The 13,207-nt window shown below is 48.6% G+C and overlaps 5 protein-coding genes across 5 annotated transcripts; 1 reads left to right on the forward strand and 4 right to left on the reverse strand.

Annotated features, from left to right (window-relative positions):
• Positions 1-944: 944 nt before the first annotated feature.
• On the reverse strand, positions 945-2,607 carry FPRO_00476 (uncharacterized protein; the record flags this gene model as incomplete). The annotated part of the gene is made up of 2 exons (XM_031225348.1): positions 945-1,813; positions 1,866-2,607. 2 exons carry the CDS (start codon positions 2,605-2,607, stop codon positions 945-947), a joined length of 1,611 nt encoding a protein of 536 aa, XP_031075994.1.
• Positions 2,608-3,906: 1,299 nt separating this feature from the next.
• On the reverse strand, positions 3,907-5,007 carry FPRO_00475 (uncharacterized protein; the record flags this gene model as incomplete). The annotated part of the gene is made up of 2 exons (XM_031225349.1): positions 3,907-4,763; positions 4,833-5,007. 2 exons carry the CDS (start codon positions 5,005-5,007, stop codon positions 3,907-3,909), a joined length of 1,032 nt encoding a protein of 343 aa, XP_031075995.1.
• Positions 5,008-6,039: 1,032 nt separating this feature from the next.
• On the reverse strand, positions 6,040-7,419 carry FPRO_00474 (uncharacterized protein; the record flags this gene model as incomplete). The annotated part of the gene is made up of 2 exons (XM_031225351.1): positions 6,040-7,075; positions 7,148-7,419. 2 exons carry the CDS (start codon positions 7,417-7,419, stop codon positions 6,040-6,042), a joined length of 1,308 nt encoding a protein of 435 aa, XP_031075996.1.
• Positions 7,420-9,196: 1,777 nt separating this feature from the next.
• Positions 9,197-9,721, forward strand: FPRO_00473 (uncharacterized protein; the record flags this gene model as incomplete). The annotated part of the gene is made up of 2 exons (XM_031225352.1): positions 9,197-9,226; positions 9,524-9,721. 2 exons carry the CDS (start codon positions 9,197-9,199, stop codon positions 9,719-9,721), a joined length of 228 nt encoding a protein of 75 aa, XP_031075997.1.
• A 1,681-nt stretch (positions 9,722-11,402) lies between these two features.
• FPRO_00472 (uncharacterized protein) lies at positions 11,403-12,575 on the reverse strand (the record flags this gene model as incomplete). Its single annotated transcript, XM_031225353.1, has 5 exons — positions 11,403-11,803; positions 11,892-12,067; positions 12,204-12,266; positions 12,338-12,438; positions 12,495-12,575. 5 exons carry the CDS (start codon positions 12,573-12,575, stop codon positions 11,403-11,405), a joined length of 822 nt encoding a protein of 273 aa, XP_031075998.1.
• Positions 12,576-13,207: the final 632 nt, after the last annotated feature.

Genomic DNA, 13,207 nt, shown 5'->3' on the forward strand with positions numbered 1-13,207 from the left:
AGGAAGTGTAGCAGTTTTCTTTAGTAACTACTTCGAAGGGAAGTTGCCTCTGGAATGGCTTGGGGTATGTGATCGAGGTGCGTTATCTGAGCGTCAACGGTTGCATGCTGTGTAACAACAATTCATACTAGAGACCCCTGTTTCATAAACCATTTGCCGCGTGTCCTCAAGAGAGCTAGACATTAGCAGGAGGCAGAAGGGTTTGTGGCTTCAGGTTGAACATAGATAGATGTCTCGGTGGCCTCCAGAGCGTAGCATTGGTCAAGAGTGAATTGTATATATGTTGTGCGCCACCAGATAACGGTTCCTCTTGCCAATACGAGGCCTCGATCAGTACCTGAGAGAGACACTTGTTATGCTACTAGCGTTGATCAGACATTCTGCATATAATGGTTCAAGGCAAGGGCGCCTAATTGCGTCAAGCCAACGCCCGCACGTTGCGGGATGGCAGGATAGGAATTGACTGGTAGAAATCCTCAGGCTGTTTCGACTCAGCTTGATTGGCTCTAGTACGTCTTTCGAGACAGCTCTTGATGATTATCTATGCATGTTTCTGACTCTCCCAGTTGAAAAGACTAGTCGGGGCAGCTTTGCATCATTGAGAAGCCAATGAGGTTATACGCAAGGGATACAGCAACCAACGTGGTATAAGTGGCGGTCTAGGAGATACAGAACAAGAAGAAATAAAAAAGCAAGTCCAAGACAATGATGAATTGTCAAGCTCAAGATTAGATTCTAGGCGCGGGAATAGATGTTTTTTTTACTCCCTTAATTGGCATGTCTTAGATAAAACACTTCGACTTAACACTGACACGATCATCTATCAAAAACCCTCGGACTCACTAGCAGCGTCGATCAGCGATTCAACCTCCTCATCGCCCTTTTCTTCACCACCAAACCCCCTGAGCCTCTTCATACATCCACGTCTCCCATTCCTCTGAGGTTCACTTATTCTTGGGAAACTCTGCAACCCACTTTTCAATCTGATCAATGCCAGCCTCCTGGATGGCCTTGACCTCTGGCCAAATAGTACCAGCATTGCGATACGTATCTGTGCAGTGATTGCCCAAGGGGTTCAAAAAGTGCTTGATGTAGGTGCTGTTGCCGAGCACACCTCCAGGTCTTTGCGAAGAAGAAAATCCCGCTGCCCGCCAAGGATCATACAGACCATCAACCAAGACAGTCCTCTTCACATACGCAGAAGGGTCGCTCCAGCCTCCGTAGTGAGCGTTCCATGATTCTGTCGTCTTTCCCTTGGCCAGGCCGTAGGTCTCTCCATTAGGGCCGGGAGGGAAATAACGCGCACATGTCTTCCTGAAGTACTCCCTGTTCACCAAGCGTGAGACCAGTGTTGGTGTACCCTCTGGTGAACCTGTCTGCCAGTACTCTTCAGGCTCGTTACAGAGGAGCCATTCGAGTTGCAGCGTCTCTGCAATGCCTGAACTGGTCAATGTCTTATTGGCGTAGACCAAGCTGTCAGCGTCGCCAAAGTTGAAGCAGCCCGTGTTGTTCACCCCCTTCCAGGGACCTCGATCTTCACATTTCCCAGGGACGTAGACCTCTTTGGTCCAGCGGGCATATCCTTCCAGTGCCTTTTTCAGACCAACGCCTCTTGAGTCTGGAAGCTTAGACTTGTCTGTAACACCAACGGCATTCTCGACGTAGTCGCAGAACTCCCACGTATCGTGTATGCGTAAAGAAGCGCCCTGATAAGACTGTGGTCCATAGTTGAGGAGGTTCATAAAATCATCGTTGTGTTTGAGATCAGGAGCCCCGAAGTCTTCCTTGATTTGCTGTATTTCATCTGCCGAGCCTATCGAGTGCATTAGTACCATGGCGCTTTTCAATATTCCGGCGCTATCTACCGTTAAGCATGACATTGTCCAGATGTTCAATGACCTTCTCGACATCTGCCGTACAGTTCTTGGGCAGATATGCTTTGGCAGCGTCAAAGTACCTCCAGTAGTCAGAGATCGCTTGTGGTGGTGCACTTGACGCCCAGCTTGCCCAGAATGTACCTGGAGACAGTTTCTGCGTGAACAAGACTCGGTTTCCCTGTCCCGAGCACCCTGTGTGAACCCAAGGCACCTTGGCCGGCCTGGCACTACCATTTTTCGCGAATGGTAGTTTGACATTTTCAGCAAAGTATACCTTATCGCGTATCATCTGATCCTCGGTGTAGTACTTCATATTCTCAGTTGTGAGTTGCTGATATGGCGACGACTGACCGAAATATCGATCCTCAAGCAGCAGCATCACAGCCCCAATGCGTCGTGCAATCATACCACCAATGACATAGTCATCGTGTAACCAGAACTTCACTTGTTCAGCCTCAGCATCGAGGGGGGATATGAACACGACAGGGGGGTTCGTGCCATTCGCATAATTAAGGCTGTACCAGTACCGTTGCTTGAAGGTGCCTCGAGAAGGTTCATCGTGATCAATCAGTTGGTCGAATGTGCCCCCAATAACGCCCGCCGTGTCGTCATCCCGTTTGGCTAGATGAGATTTCGGTGAAGTTTCAAAGTGCGTTACTTGTCGCGGACTGAATCCGTAGACTTGCTGAAGCAAGACGACGGCGGTTACGACCCTGCTGAAAAGACGCATCTTGAGTTGTTGTCTCGCAGAACGTGTCCGCCGGGACGAGAGCAGTCGGTAACGGCATTATATCCTCTTTTGAGCCGTACAAAATACATGTAGGCCAGGGGATCTCAAGACTGGAGATCCGACATCCGGGCAGCCCCGTGTCATTTGATTGCTGTCGTGTCATGTAAACTCAGTGTGTCGTATTGTATAAACTCTGGAGAGGAGAACAGGGCAACGAGTCTCTTTAGTATGAAAGCATATATCCTGGCTATTCCGTAAAGAGTAAATCCCAGGGACTTTTACAATGACAGCCCTGTCCATGTTGCTGAGAAAGTGGTATTCAACCCCTGTCGAACGTGATCTAATCGTCCTATCGTGATCAAATTTGGACAATCGCTTAACTCGTCGTTGAATATCGCCAGACAGCACCAAGTAATTAATACCAGGTTGGCTATTGGTGGATTAAAGAAAATATATAAATAGAGCCGAAGAGAGGAGTCGAATAGGTTTGAACTTCACCGTCCCAAGAACACATGTGACGGGACGAGTTTACCGTGAACACAAGCGAATGACGCGGCTAGAACCATGGTTAGGAAGCATCGAATAGAGAGTTCATAGAGGCATATGGTTTATAGACAGACATTCAGGGATAAAAGTCATGCCAGGCACATCGTCTCCGAACTCTGCCCACCAGGACTCAAGTTACCAGAAGTTAGTTTGTAGAGAGCCCTTAAATTCGTCTCGCTATTGAATTGGCCATATGGAGACTTGTGTTGTTCAACCCAGTCCTTCATAATGGTGTCCAAAGGTGACCCATTGGATTTGTCCTAAAATAGCCGCATCAACAGTTTCTCTGTTGTGAGGGACATCGCACAACAGACATGACAGGAGACTGACAGTGGAAAGTATACGAGGTAAATACGTACCATGACACTATAACAGCTTCTTTAAACAAACAGGAGCTCGAAACAGCATCATCATGAATCTCATCATCAAAACAAAAACTCTATCGTAAGCAGAGGTGAGAATGTGAACAAGTTTAATTCATTCGTGACCCGATATGAGCTATATCAAGCAGGTATCATGACAAAATAAAACAGACCAAAAGCATACCACAGCAACAAAGGCAACCGATCAGACTCCAAATGTCCACATCAAGCCGCAAGAGTTAATAGACCTGTGCCTTCAAGCTCAGGCCTTTTGACAACCTCGGGCAAAATAGACCCGACAATTAGCTTTCGAAACCATCGACTAAAGTCGACCCCCAAGAGAGAAGAGCTATATTATCGTAGCAGACCAATTTTCTGGGGAAGCTCTCGGTCAAGGAACTGGAGGCTTTCTGGCCCCTTCATTCGCCAGCTCATCTGCTCGGTGATTCCCAAAATCACTGGCGTGTCCTTTCACCCATTGGAAAGAGGTTTTTGAACCGGCTGCATCGCGTGCTTTTATCCTTGCTAATACGCTGCTCACAATGTCCTGGTTCTTGATTGGCCCCCCTGCCGCATTCTTCCATCCATTCTGCTCCCAACCGGGGCCCCATTGTGTCACACACTTGATGGAATACTGACTGTCAGAAACAATCTCAACGTCCTGTGCTGAAGGCGCAATCTCTAGTGCACGAAGTATCGCCATCAGTTCAGCACGCTGATTAGTCTGAAGCTCGCCCGGAAGACGCTCCGCAAGGTTACGCTCGTCATTAGGACCAAAGTAAACTCCAAGGCCAGCACGAGAGCCAGCCTGGCCGTTGGCAAGACTGCTGCCGTCGGTCCAAATCGTGAGTACATTTCCGTTGTTTTCATGATGGGGCTCGGCGCGAGGTGCAGCTTTTGGTCTTCGTGTAGGCTCAGCCTTGACCTTTTTGGTAGATGCTTCTACAGGTTCAAAAGCAGCCCCAATGTACTCTTGCGTCTTCTCAAGTGATATACCCAGACGTCGGCAGGTCTCAGGGCTGGCGTTCTGTCTAATAAAATCTTCCGCGTCTGCTTGCGTATTGAACCTCTTGTGCTTGGGTCCAGCGATCTCTGTGACTTGTGGCTGGGTCTCATCCCAGGTATGATAGATACCTGGAACATGGCCTACGGCCACGGCATAGAACTTCGGGCGGTCCCTATCCGCCGACGGGTTCTCATGGCCCGCGACGTAGGCCTGGGCATCCTCTTTTGTTAGGAATGACTTGACTAGATATTGGTCAATTAATCTGTTTGCGACGGCCTAGGTTTTCGCATTTACGTAGGATCGCTACTCACATTTCGCACCTGGGAACCCGGTGGTTTGTGCTTGACACTCATCATAATTCGAATAGACACCAGGCTCCCTTCCCTTTTGGACAGCGTAGAACTTTGTAGCGTTTGCCGTTTTCCTCATCTTGGACGATGAACCTGCCCCGAACCCACCACTGGGGGCATTGCGCTTCTTGACCATTTCGGCGTCGTGTTCGTCTAGAGGATCTGCGTAATTGGTGCAGCAACTGTCTCGATCGAAAGCCCTGACCGTGGGGGTAGTGAGGAGAAAGTTGAAAATCGATAGGTCAACAGGGCCTCTGCTCGCGGTAGGTGCAGATGCAGGTCGTCGCGAGGCGTTTATATACCTGTCGTAGTGGTCTGCTGCCTCTTTAACAGAGCGAGTGAAGCTACGGGTGGCCGTCAATGCAGCGTTAACTCCAACGCCAGGACTGTCGCGACAAGCGACGGCACAAGAGGGAAATCGGCGGCCAACGAGTCATAGAAGATGCATGTTGATGGTCAAAGTAGCAACAAACAGACAAGACTGCCCCCTGCTTATCGATAATCTCGAAAGACCCACGGAGCTGGCGAGCTTCTTGACAAAGAAAGGCCAAGGTATGTGTTGGGTCTTTTGGTTTGAAAGGTCAAAGGTGCAGGGTGCAGCACGGATACAAAGAGGGGCAGGTCCTGAAGCGCGTGGAGCAAGGGTCCCTTCATATCAGGCACTCCCGTCTTTTAGTAACGGAAGTACATTACATTGCATTACATCAATGAATCAATGCAAAGCTACCTAACCAGGAGGCAGGCAATATTCCAGATAAGAAAAAGTCAATTGATACATGTCATGTTGCGTAAATGAAGCTAGCATACTACAATGAGTTCCACGTCCGACTTCTTCCAATGCTTTCTCCTCCATGCCCAAGCTATTGTTACAAGACCAACGCCAACATTTGTTAATCGACTCCTCACCTGGTATGTAAAGAGCTATCTAAACCCTTTGTGTGTTGTCCAGCCAATGTAACAACTGTAAGTAAGTCCATAAAACGCACCCTGCCAGGCAGTGGTAGATAATCGTAATCATGTTGTCGGCGTGGGTCATTGTTGTCCACAGGCAGTATCGTGCGGCACGTAATACTCTATCATTGCTCTCTGGGAGCTTTGCTGTCACTTTAATTTCGCGTGTATAGCAACGGAGCCGATGAGTCTCATATCGACCTCGGAGGTGGTAATCCTAAACATGAGTGATGGGGTCAAGAGGAGGCAAGTTGGGTACGCCATCACGTTCCCATTCCCAGGCCATCAAGCTCCAGTTGAGCTCTCGTCTCCAGAAGAGCCCCAGTCCTCGTCCACCTCCATCCGGACGATCGTCTGAGCTCAATCCTCCGCTGCGAGGCATGTGTGTAGCAAAAACAGCCTTTCCCATTCGAGAGTGAAGGATGCCCATTGAGCAGGACACACAAGGCTCATGGGTAACATAGAGCTCGAGCCCGTGGCACAGATAACCATCTTTGTTCGGATGCTCTTGTTCGAAGCATTGCTTCTCTATCTCGAGCAAAGGACCATCTTGGAATGCGTCATATTCGAGATTGGGTGCCATGAAAGGCAGGCCGGCGGCTCGTCTCTCGTGTCGAACAAGTTTCTGGGCGACCATGCTTATAGCACGAACAACACAGTGCGTCATGGGGTTGCTGGTCCCCTCCAGCAGGCCGCACTCCTGATGCCAGCGAGCATCTCCAGCAACCCCGACAAGTTCGACTTTTCCTCCCTCCCTCTGGACAATCACAGCTCCGACAGCTTCGCCGATCCCGGTTTCTTTAGCTTGTAAAGCAACACGATGGGCTAGTGCCATCCATACGGAGGCGTCCTCCTTGATATCTTCAGTTCCCCGGGCTACTATACTAGGGTGTGGACCCAAAGGGTTGTTCTTCCGATATACTGTTGGCCAAAATTGAGAAGACCACATGGCCGCTTGTATTTGAGATGTTGGTGCAAGTAGTGGAATGGGGATCTTCTCGATGAAGAGGTCGGTCTCCGCGCCCTCAACAATGGAAAGAACCTCCACTAGTTCCTCTCGGGTAAAATCTTTAACTTCTCCAATTATGATGTAAATCCATGTTGATTTGGCTGTATGAATTTGTCGACCAACTGAACTGTCATTCATGAACTGAGTCTTCAGGTGGGCTGGAAGATCACCGGGTTTGGAGCATCTGCGCAGATGAGGCAGGGGGTTAGCGCTGTTATCATCTGGTCGCATGTTACGCAAGGCCCTATATAGTTTCGGTAGTTAGTATCAAATCCATAATATATTTGGCACACTTGGGGTCTTGAGAATGGCGTACGTGATGACATCGTTGGCTTGTTTGGTAGGTGCCCGCGTGATGTACGCATGAGTGATTGTGTGATCCTGCCGAACCTCCTGAGTTGTTTTGAGGGGGATCAAGACACCACGGCGGGTGTGTCCTTCCTTCAAGTCATCGATCAGGGGGTTCGAGAGAATCTCGGATGGGCCGCGATGTTCGATCTTTGTGGGCGCAGACGCCTCAGCAGGCTCAGGAGTTTGGCAGACCTCACTAGACGGCCCGGCCGCCGAGTTGTCTTGAATTGCATCCATCTGCGGCCCTGGTTATCGCCTATTGACTGTGGTTAGCTACCGACCCAAACATATACAACAAGTTGACGACATACTAAACGTGGTCTTCGTGCCTGTGAAGAACTCGGATGGAAGTAAGCGCGATGTTTTCGGGTTGCAGCGGTGTTACGGTAGATGATGGCGAAGTTTCCAAGATCAGTTGCGTGTTGAGAAGAGAGAGTTGAGAGACTTGAGTTTGGAGGAGACGATGAAGAGACGACGAATGTTGTTATGATGCGAGGTCTCGTGACGAAAGAAGGCGCAACTTGGGACGAATTTAGGCAAGAGCGCACCACTCTTCACTTCTGACTCCCCTAAGGTACCTATCTCTCGTTCTTTCTCCTGTTTAAGCACTTTTATCAGTGACTGTCCCCAACTAACTCAGGTTAATAACAACCATTTGCAGTGGGCACTTACCCTTTACTATGTTCTTCGAAAACAAGTCTCTAGTATGAAAGATCAGAGATAAATAAGTGTTTGAAAGCAAAAGAGTAATGATCTTACAATCAGATGGAGGTCTAATGAGTAAATCTTGTGCGTATTTCGCTACCATTCGAGATGAACGATTCTGCACTTGATTCTGGCAGTGGCAGCACCTGACAAGGAACTGTCAAGTAAATGTCTGCAGTAACGCCCAATGAATAGCGATTTCTGTGACAATACCTACTTCCAAGGTAGATGACCAGTTGACCCTTATTAATTCCAGGCTGTGAATGAATGAGCTTTTCGCTTTCACTTTCCAAATGAATCAACTCTTTCACTGCCTTGGCAGGATCTTCAAAAGGCCTGCTACAAACAGAGCCCTTTTGCGATCGCGAGCAGCTTTGATCGAGCTTTCCACGCCTAAATTCTCTTTGTAAGCACGCGAAACATCGACATGGGAGTTGTCGTGTTTTTCTGTATCGTCCACTTCCTGGACTGTGCCTTCAGAAAGTCCTGTATCCCCATTAACTCGTTGGCATTGAAGTTGACGATAAGTTCTGTCAATCCTGTGGATCAATTGTGGCGGGGACCTGCATATGTGGCTTGGGGTCTGTAAGCCACTTCTTTCGGCCTACCCTATATACTTTGACTTGTGCCATCACCATTGTGTAAGACAATATAATACACCAGGCAATTATTGTGATTCGGGGCCGTTCTTTCGCAGCTTGCTGACTGGTACCAAACATCTTGGCTATGTGTATTGGGCAGTCATTTCGTCCGCATGAGGCAGGTAACAGCATGGCTGTCATCCAATTGAACATGCCAAGGGTTCAGCATGACAAAACAATCATGAGCTTTGACATTCGATTAACCTACAAGTGCAAAACAACTATCAGAAGAAGTTCATACACAACTACGCATCTACAATCACTTATTTCAGAGTACCATGGGAGACAAACATGTCATATCAACCCCGCGTCTCCCCACCCGACGTTATGTTAATTGAGAGCGATTCATCCTGTTGGTTCGGATATGCCCCCGAATATCACCATAAACAGATGAATGGCCGCTTTCGTGGGGAATAGGTTCTAAGGCTGCCTCTTTTGGCAACTGAATCTTGCATCCCCCATACTTTGAATATGCGGAAAAATCACCCCGCGTAGGGCATCTGATGCCGATGCACCGGCGTACCGGGCTGTCAACAGATCAAGGCTGTAGTTACAGTCATGGTATGAAGTACTGAATGGGGCCATACACACAAGTGAACAATATACGGTTGCCTGCATATACTATAAAGGGACAGTGTTTGGTGCTCCGTCAATCGAAGTGAGCTATCATGTTGCTTGGGCTGCTGACAATGCCAAACGTGCGTAAAGCTCACAGCTTGGCTGAACGTCCCCTAAACGTCACATGCTATACGCCCCGAGCATACTCTTTCGGTGGCCCAGGATGAGAGCATTTTACCGGAGCCATAATTCGGAGCTTTGGGGGCAGTCTTCGGGGCTAGGATAGACCATCCGGCGGCAGTCGAATTCAACTTTGCACTTACACGGGGCTCACCTACTAGGTGCGTAGTAGGATCCATAGCAACAATACTGGTCCCTAGCTGGAGCATGCATTTGACCGCGCTTGACTGACAGTAACAAACAAAAGAACACTACAGTCTTGCATCGTACTCATAGTTTCTGAACTAAGACATGGTTTCAGGAGTCGGAGAATAATAGGATCGTTGGGATTTGAGCATAAAGAGCTTACCTACCTATGCATTACTGACGATAGGCCACTGGGAAGCAAGCCAGCCACAGTCGGTACATGTACGATAAGACAAAAGGCCAGAAAAGCCGAGCAGGAAGAGAAATGACCTATCGGGACCATCCCCGCGTTACAGTTTGTACTGGCCTGTGCTCTCTTATAATGGCAATGAAAAAAGTCGAGGACAAGGAGTATCCTTTGTTGAGGTGTCATGATGCATGGTTCGATAGACATGAATGAAACACGGACAAAATAAGAAATGCAGTCAACAGAGCCCAGGTCGTGTAATATTCGCATGATTGATAAGAGTCATACTGAGACTCGTATCAAGCCATGGAACGACAAGGACAGCGGCACAACGCGAAGGCTTCTGATTGATAGTTTATGATATCCAAGGCTTTGCTCGAATGATATTCAGGGCCAGTGCGCCAGGGAGACAAAAAGTGACTAGGACCCCACGGACGAATTTATGACGCCTAAGCGCCCACGGGTAAACATGATTCGTAGTGGAATAGGAGTTGAAAGGTGATGCAATGATAGATTGGACGGCATTCATGCGAGATGACTGTCGCATTATTGGTCTCACCTCTATCGCACCGGGCGATGAGATGAAAGGACACGAGCAAGGAGCCAAGCGCTGAGCTGTAAAGCAAGGTCAGGGTGAGAGTGACGGTGACGGTGACAGGTCAGCCGCGAATCGAATCTCACATGTTGCATGAGAAAATGAGGCGCCTCTTTTGCAACATCGACCAAGTCTTACGCATATTGTGAGGGTAATTCTGTATCTCTACCAACTGCAGAAACCGCAAGAAGACCAAAGATAACGGTGGGGGTAAGTTGACTGTCCCCCTCATGCAACGCGATGCATGTGCAGAAGCGAGTTTAGTTTTTGCTCATCGCTTGCTTCGCTTTGCTTTGCTTGTGAAGGTTCCCCCGCGGCGAGATCGGAGAAAGCTGCACTAGGGATGACTCCTTTTGGGTTGAGGTGAAAGGAAGCAAGGATCTCATACCTTGCAGGAGCTTCCAGCGCTGGAGAAGGTGGTCTTGGGCGTGCAGTAGCGCGGCGTCTGTTTCTTTGAGCGAGAAGAACTATTGGAGCTTGACCTGATGTGGTCTAAAACCGCGTATGTTTGGTAGGGGTGCCATGCATAGCTGCGAACAGAGGTTCGGGGGTTTAAAGTACCGCCGGTTCAAGTGCACATTTTTCGAGATGAGAGACATGAAATTTAAGCTTGAAAATCACAATTTTATTGTAACAGGCCTTCAAGATTCGTTTCCGCTCTGACAGTGATGATCTTGATACTCAGACTAGAAGAAACTGACTGCCAGACAGAGTTAATGGGTTTGTGTGGCTTGCAGGGGTAAAAGCATCCATGGATGAAAGAGACCCAAGCTACGGAGGACTTTGAGCTCTGGTTTTCTGTAAGGGAAGTTTATCATCAGAAACGACAGTTTATCGAGATAGACTTGTCGTATAACTCAAGTAAGATTTTGGTTGCAAGATAAACATTTTAACGGGTGTTATTTACAGTGATAATAAACTTCCAAAAGAAGAAAAAAACAATTCATACTTATTCAAGAAAATTGTGATAGATGCTTGAAATTTAGAGCATGCGTTCCACCAGGATGGACTGGGTTGTCGCCTGACGCGCATGTCATCTTCAAAGCGTTGTAACACAGATGAGACTTATGACGACTAATTCACAAGCTTTATCCCTTCCAGGTCCTCAACAGCTTTCAGGAGAGACAAGCACCAGCACAACAAGACAGCTCGGTGAGTTAGAGATTCATTAGTACGAGTGTTCCAACAAGGGCCAAGCGCCACCGTCCCGTGTCTCAAAGGCTCTGCTGAACCATTCAAAGCCAAAAAGCTTGGCGGAATTTGAGGGCTTGTAAAAAGCTTCCTCACTGGAATCTTGTGTAGGGAGTGTTAACAAAAAGAACCAAAAATGGCCACGGAGTCGTGAATCCGAAGTCCCTTGAAACTCAGCCGCTAGCTTTACTGCAAAGGGACGAATCCGAGAGGCGCGTTGAAAATACATGCAGCATATCTCGGATTTGTGATACCGCCAGATGTCGTAGATTTGGGCAACCTTGTCCTGGGCACGTAAGGCCACGACATGCCATACTATATTGTTATATGGCGGGATTATCGGTACATGATTAATTGAAGGAGCTGGCAGGTGTTGAACTAAAGCAAAAGGAGGCCCAGCTGGGCGGTACATATGCTCAAGGATCTCGGGTCCCGGGACATGTTATTTCATCTAAGATGCACATACAGTGCCTCAACCAGACCATATTGTTGAGAATGAGCCTATAGCTGTTGTCTGCCTGGAACGTGCTTTCGTATACAAACCCAAAAGGGGGTGGAGGTGACTTGGGATCTTGATGCAAAGTCGCAGGGCATCCTGTACCTGAAAGCCAGTTGGTGTGTAGGATGCACAGCTGAGGTTGGCTGGTTGGTTGGAAAAGTACAATGATGTAAGATGTAAGTCGGTACAAACGAGACCGAGGGATCGATCCAATGTAATGCAGTGCCACCCAAGGGCGACGAGTCTCACGAGCCACTATCCCCAGGCCAGCAGACACACCTTGGCTTGACTTTCTGACCTTTCAGGCTTTCACCATAGGTACTTACAGTTTCTGACGATTGCCTATTCCCACACGATATTATTGGCCCCGAAATTTACATCGCGGTACAGTAGAAATGGATTTTCCCGCACACCTCGTTAGCTCAAAGCCTGAAGTGCCTGTCTGGGCATTGGGGGGTTTGACTTTTGACTTGACTCTGCGGCCATTTACTCGGGGCTCCAGCTCCTCGCCCGTCTGTTAATAAAACCACCGACACGGGCCCTCAACCACCTGGGCTCACATCACCTCACATTGCCTTGCTGCTCTCCTGATATTCTTTCAAGCGTACCAGCAACCCTAGTCAGGGCAACCAAAATACCCATGCAACACATTTCGAGGCTACCAGTATAATAATTGCAACCTGCTGCGTTTCGATCTGCAGACCCTCTAATGGGCACAGCCTATTCTGGGTGACGTATAACAGACAGACACAACCAGCAAAAAGACAGGAAAAAAACCGACTGCGCCAAGCACACGAAGCAACAAGCCTCAGCTCAGATTATAGGAAGACGAGGCATACAGCACAGCACAATTACAACACAGAACGTTACAACACACGGAGTTTATCGACTCATTGGCACCGAACACCAAGAGACTGGAAAAAAACAGTAGGGCAAGGGCTCAAGCTCAACAACTCCAAAAAAGGAAAGATCTCTATCAAGCCAGACCTCAACTTCATTTTATCCCATCAGGGCCTGGGCTCTTACAAAAACAAACCATCCACCCAGCATCCATCGATTCAACAAGTTCCCGCGGGATTAGACCCTCAACCCTCCACTCCCACTCCAAGCCAACCTTACCTGAACCTGGACGACATTAGCTTAGGCTAAGCCTGTGAAGAAGCCAGCAAGCAACAGCCAGCGCCACTACCGCAACTTTTTAGGGTCCTGCATTCTTCCCCACTGCTAATCGCGGCACGGCACCACCGAGCCCACCAACGACGACACCCCCAAGACCTCCAAGT

Source organism: Fusarium proliferatum, assembly GCF_900067095.1.
Source record: "Fusarium proliferatum ET1 genome assembly, contig: FPRO_scaffold001, whole genome shotgun sequence".
In the NCBI taxonomy this organism is placed as follows: Eukaryota; Fungi; Ascomycota; class Sordariomycetes; order Hypocreales; family Nectriaceae; genus Fusarium; species Fusarium proliferatum.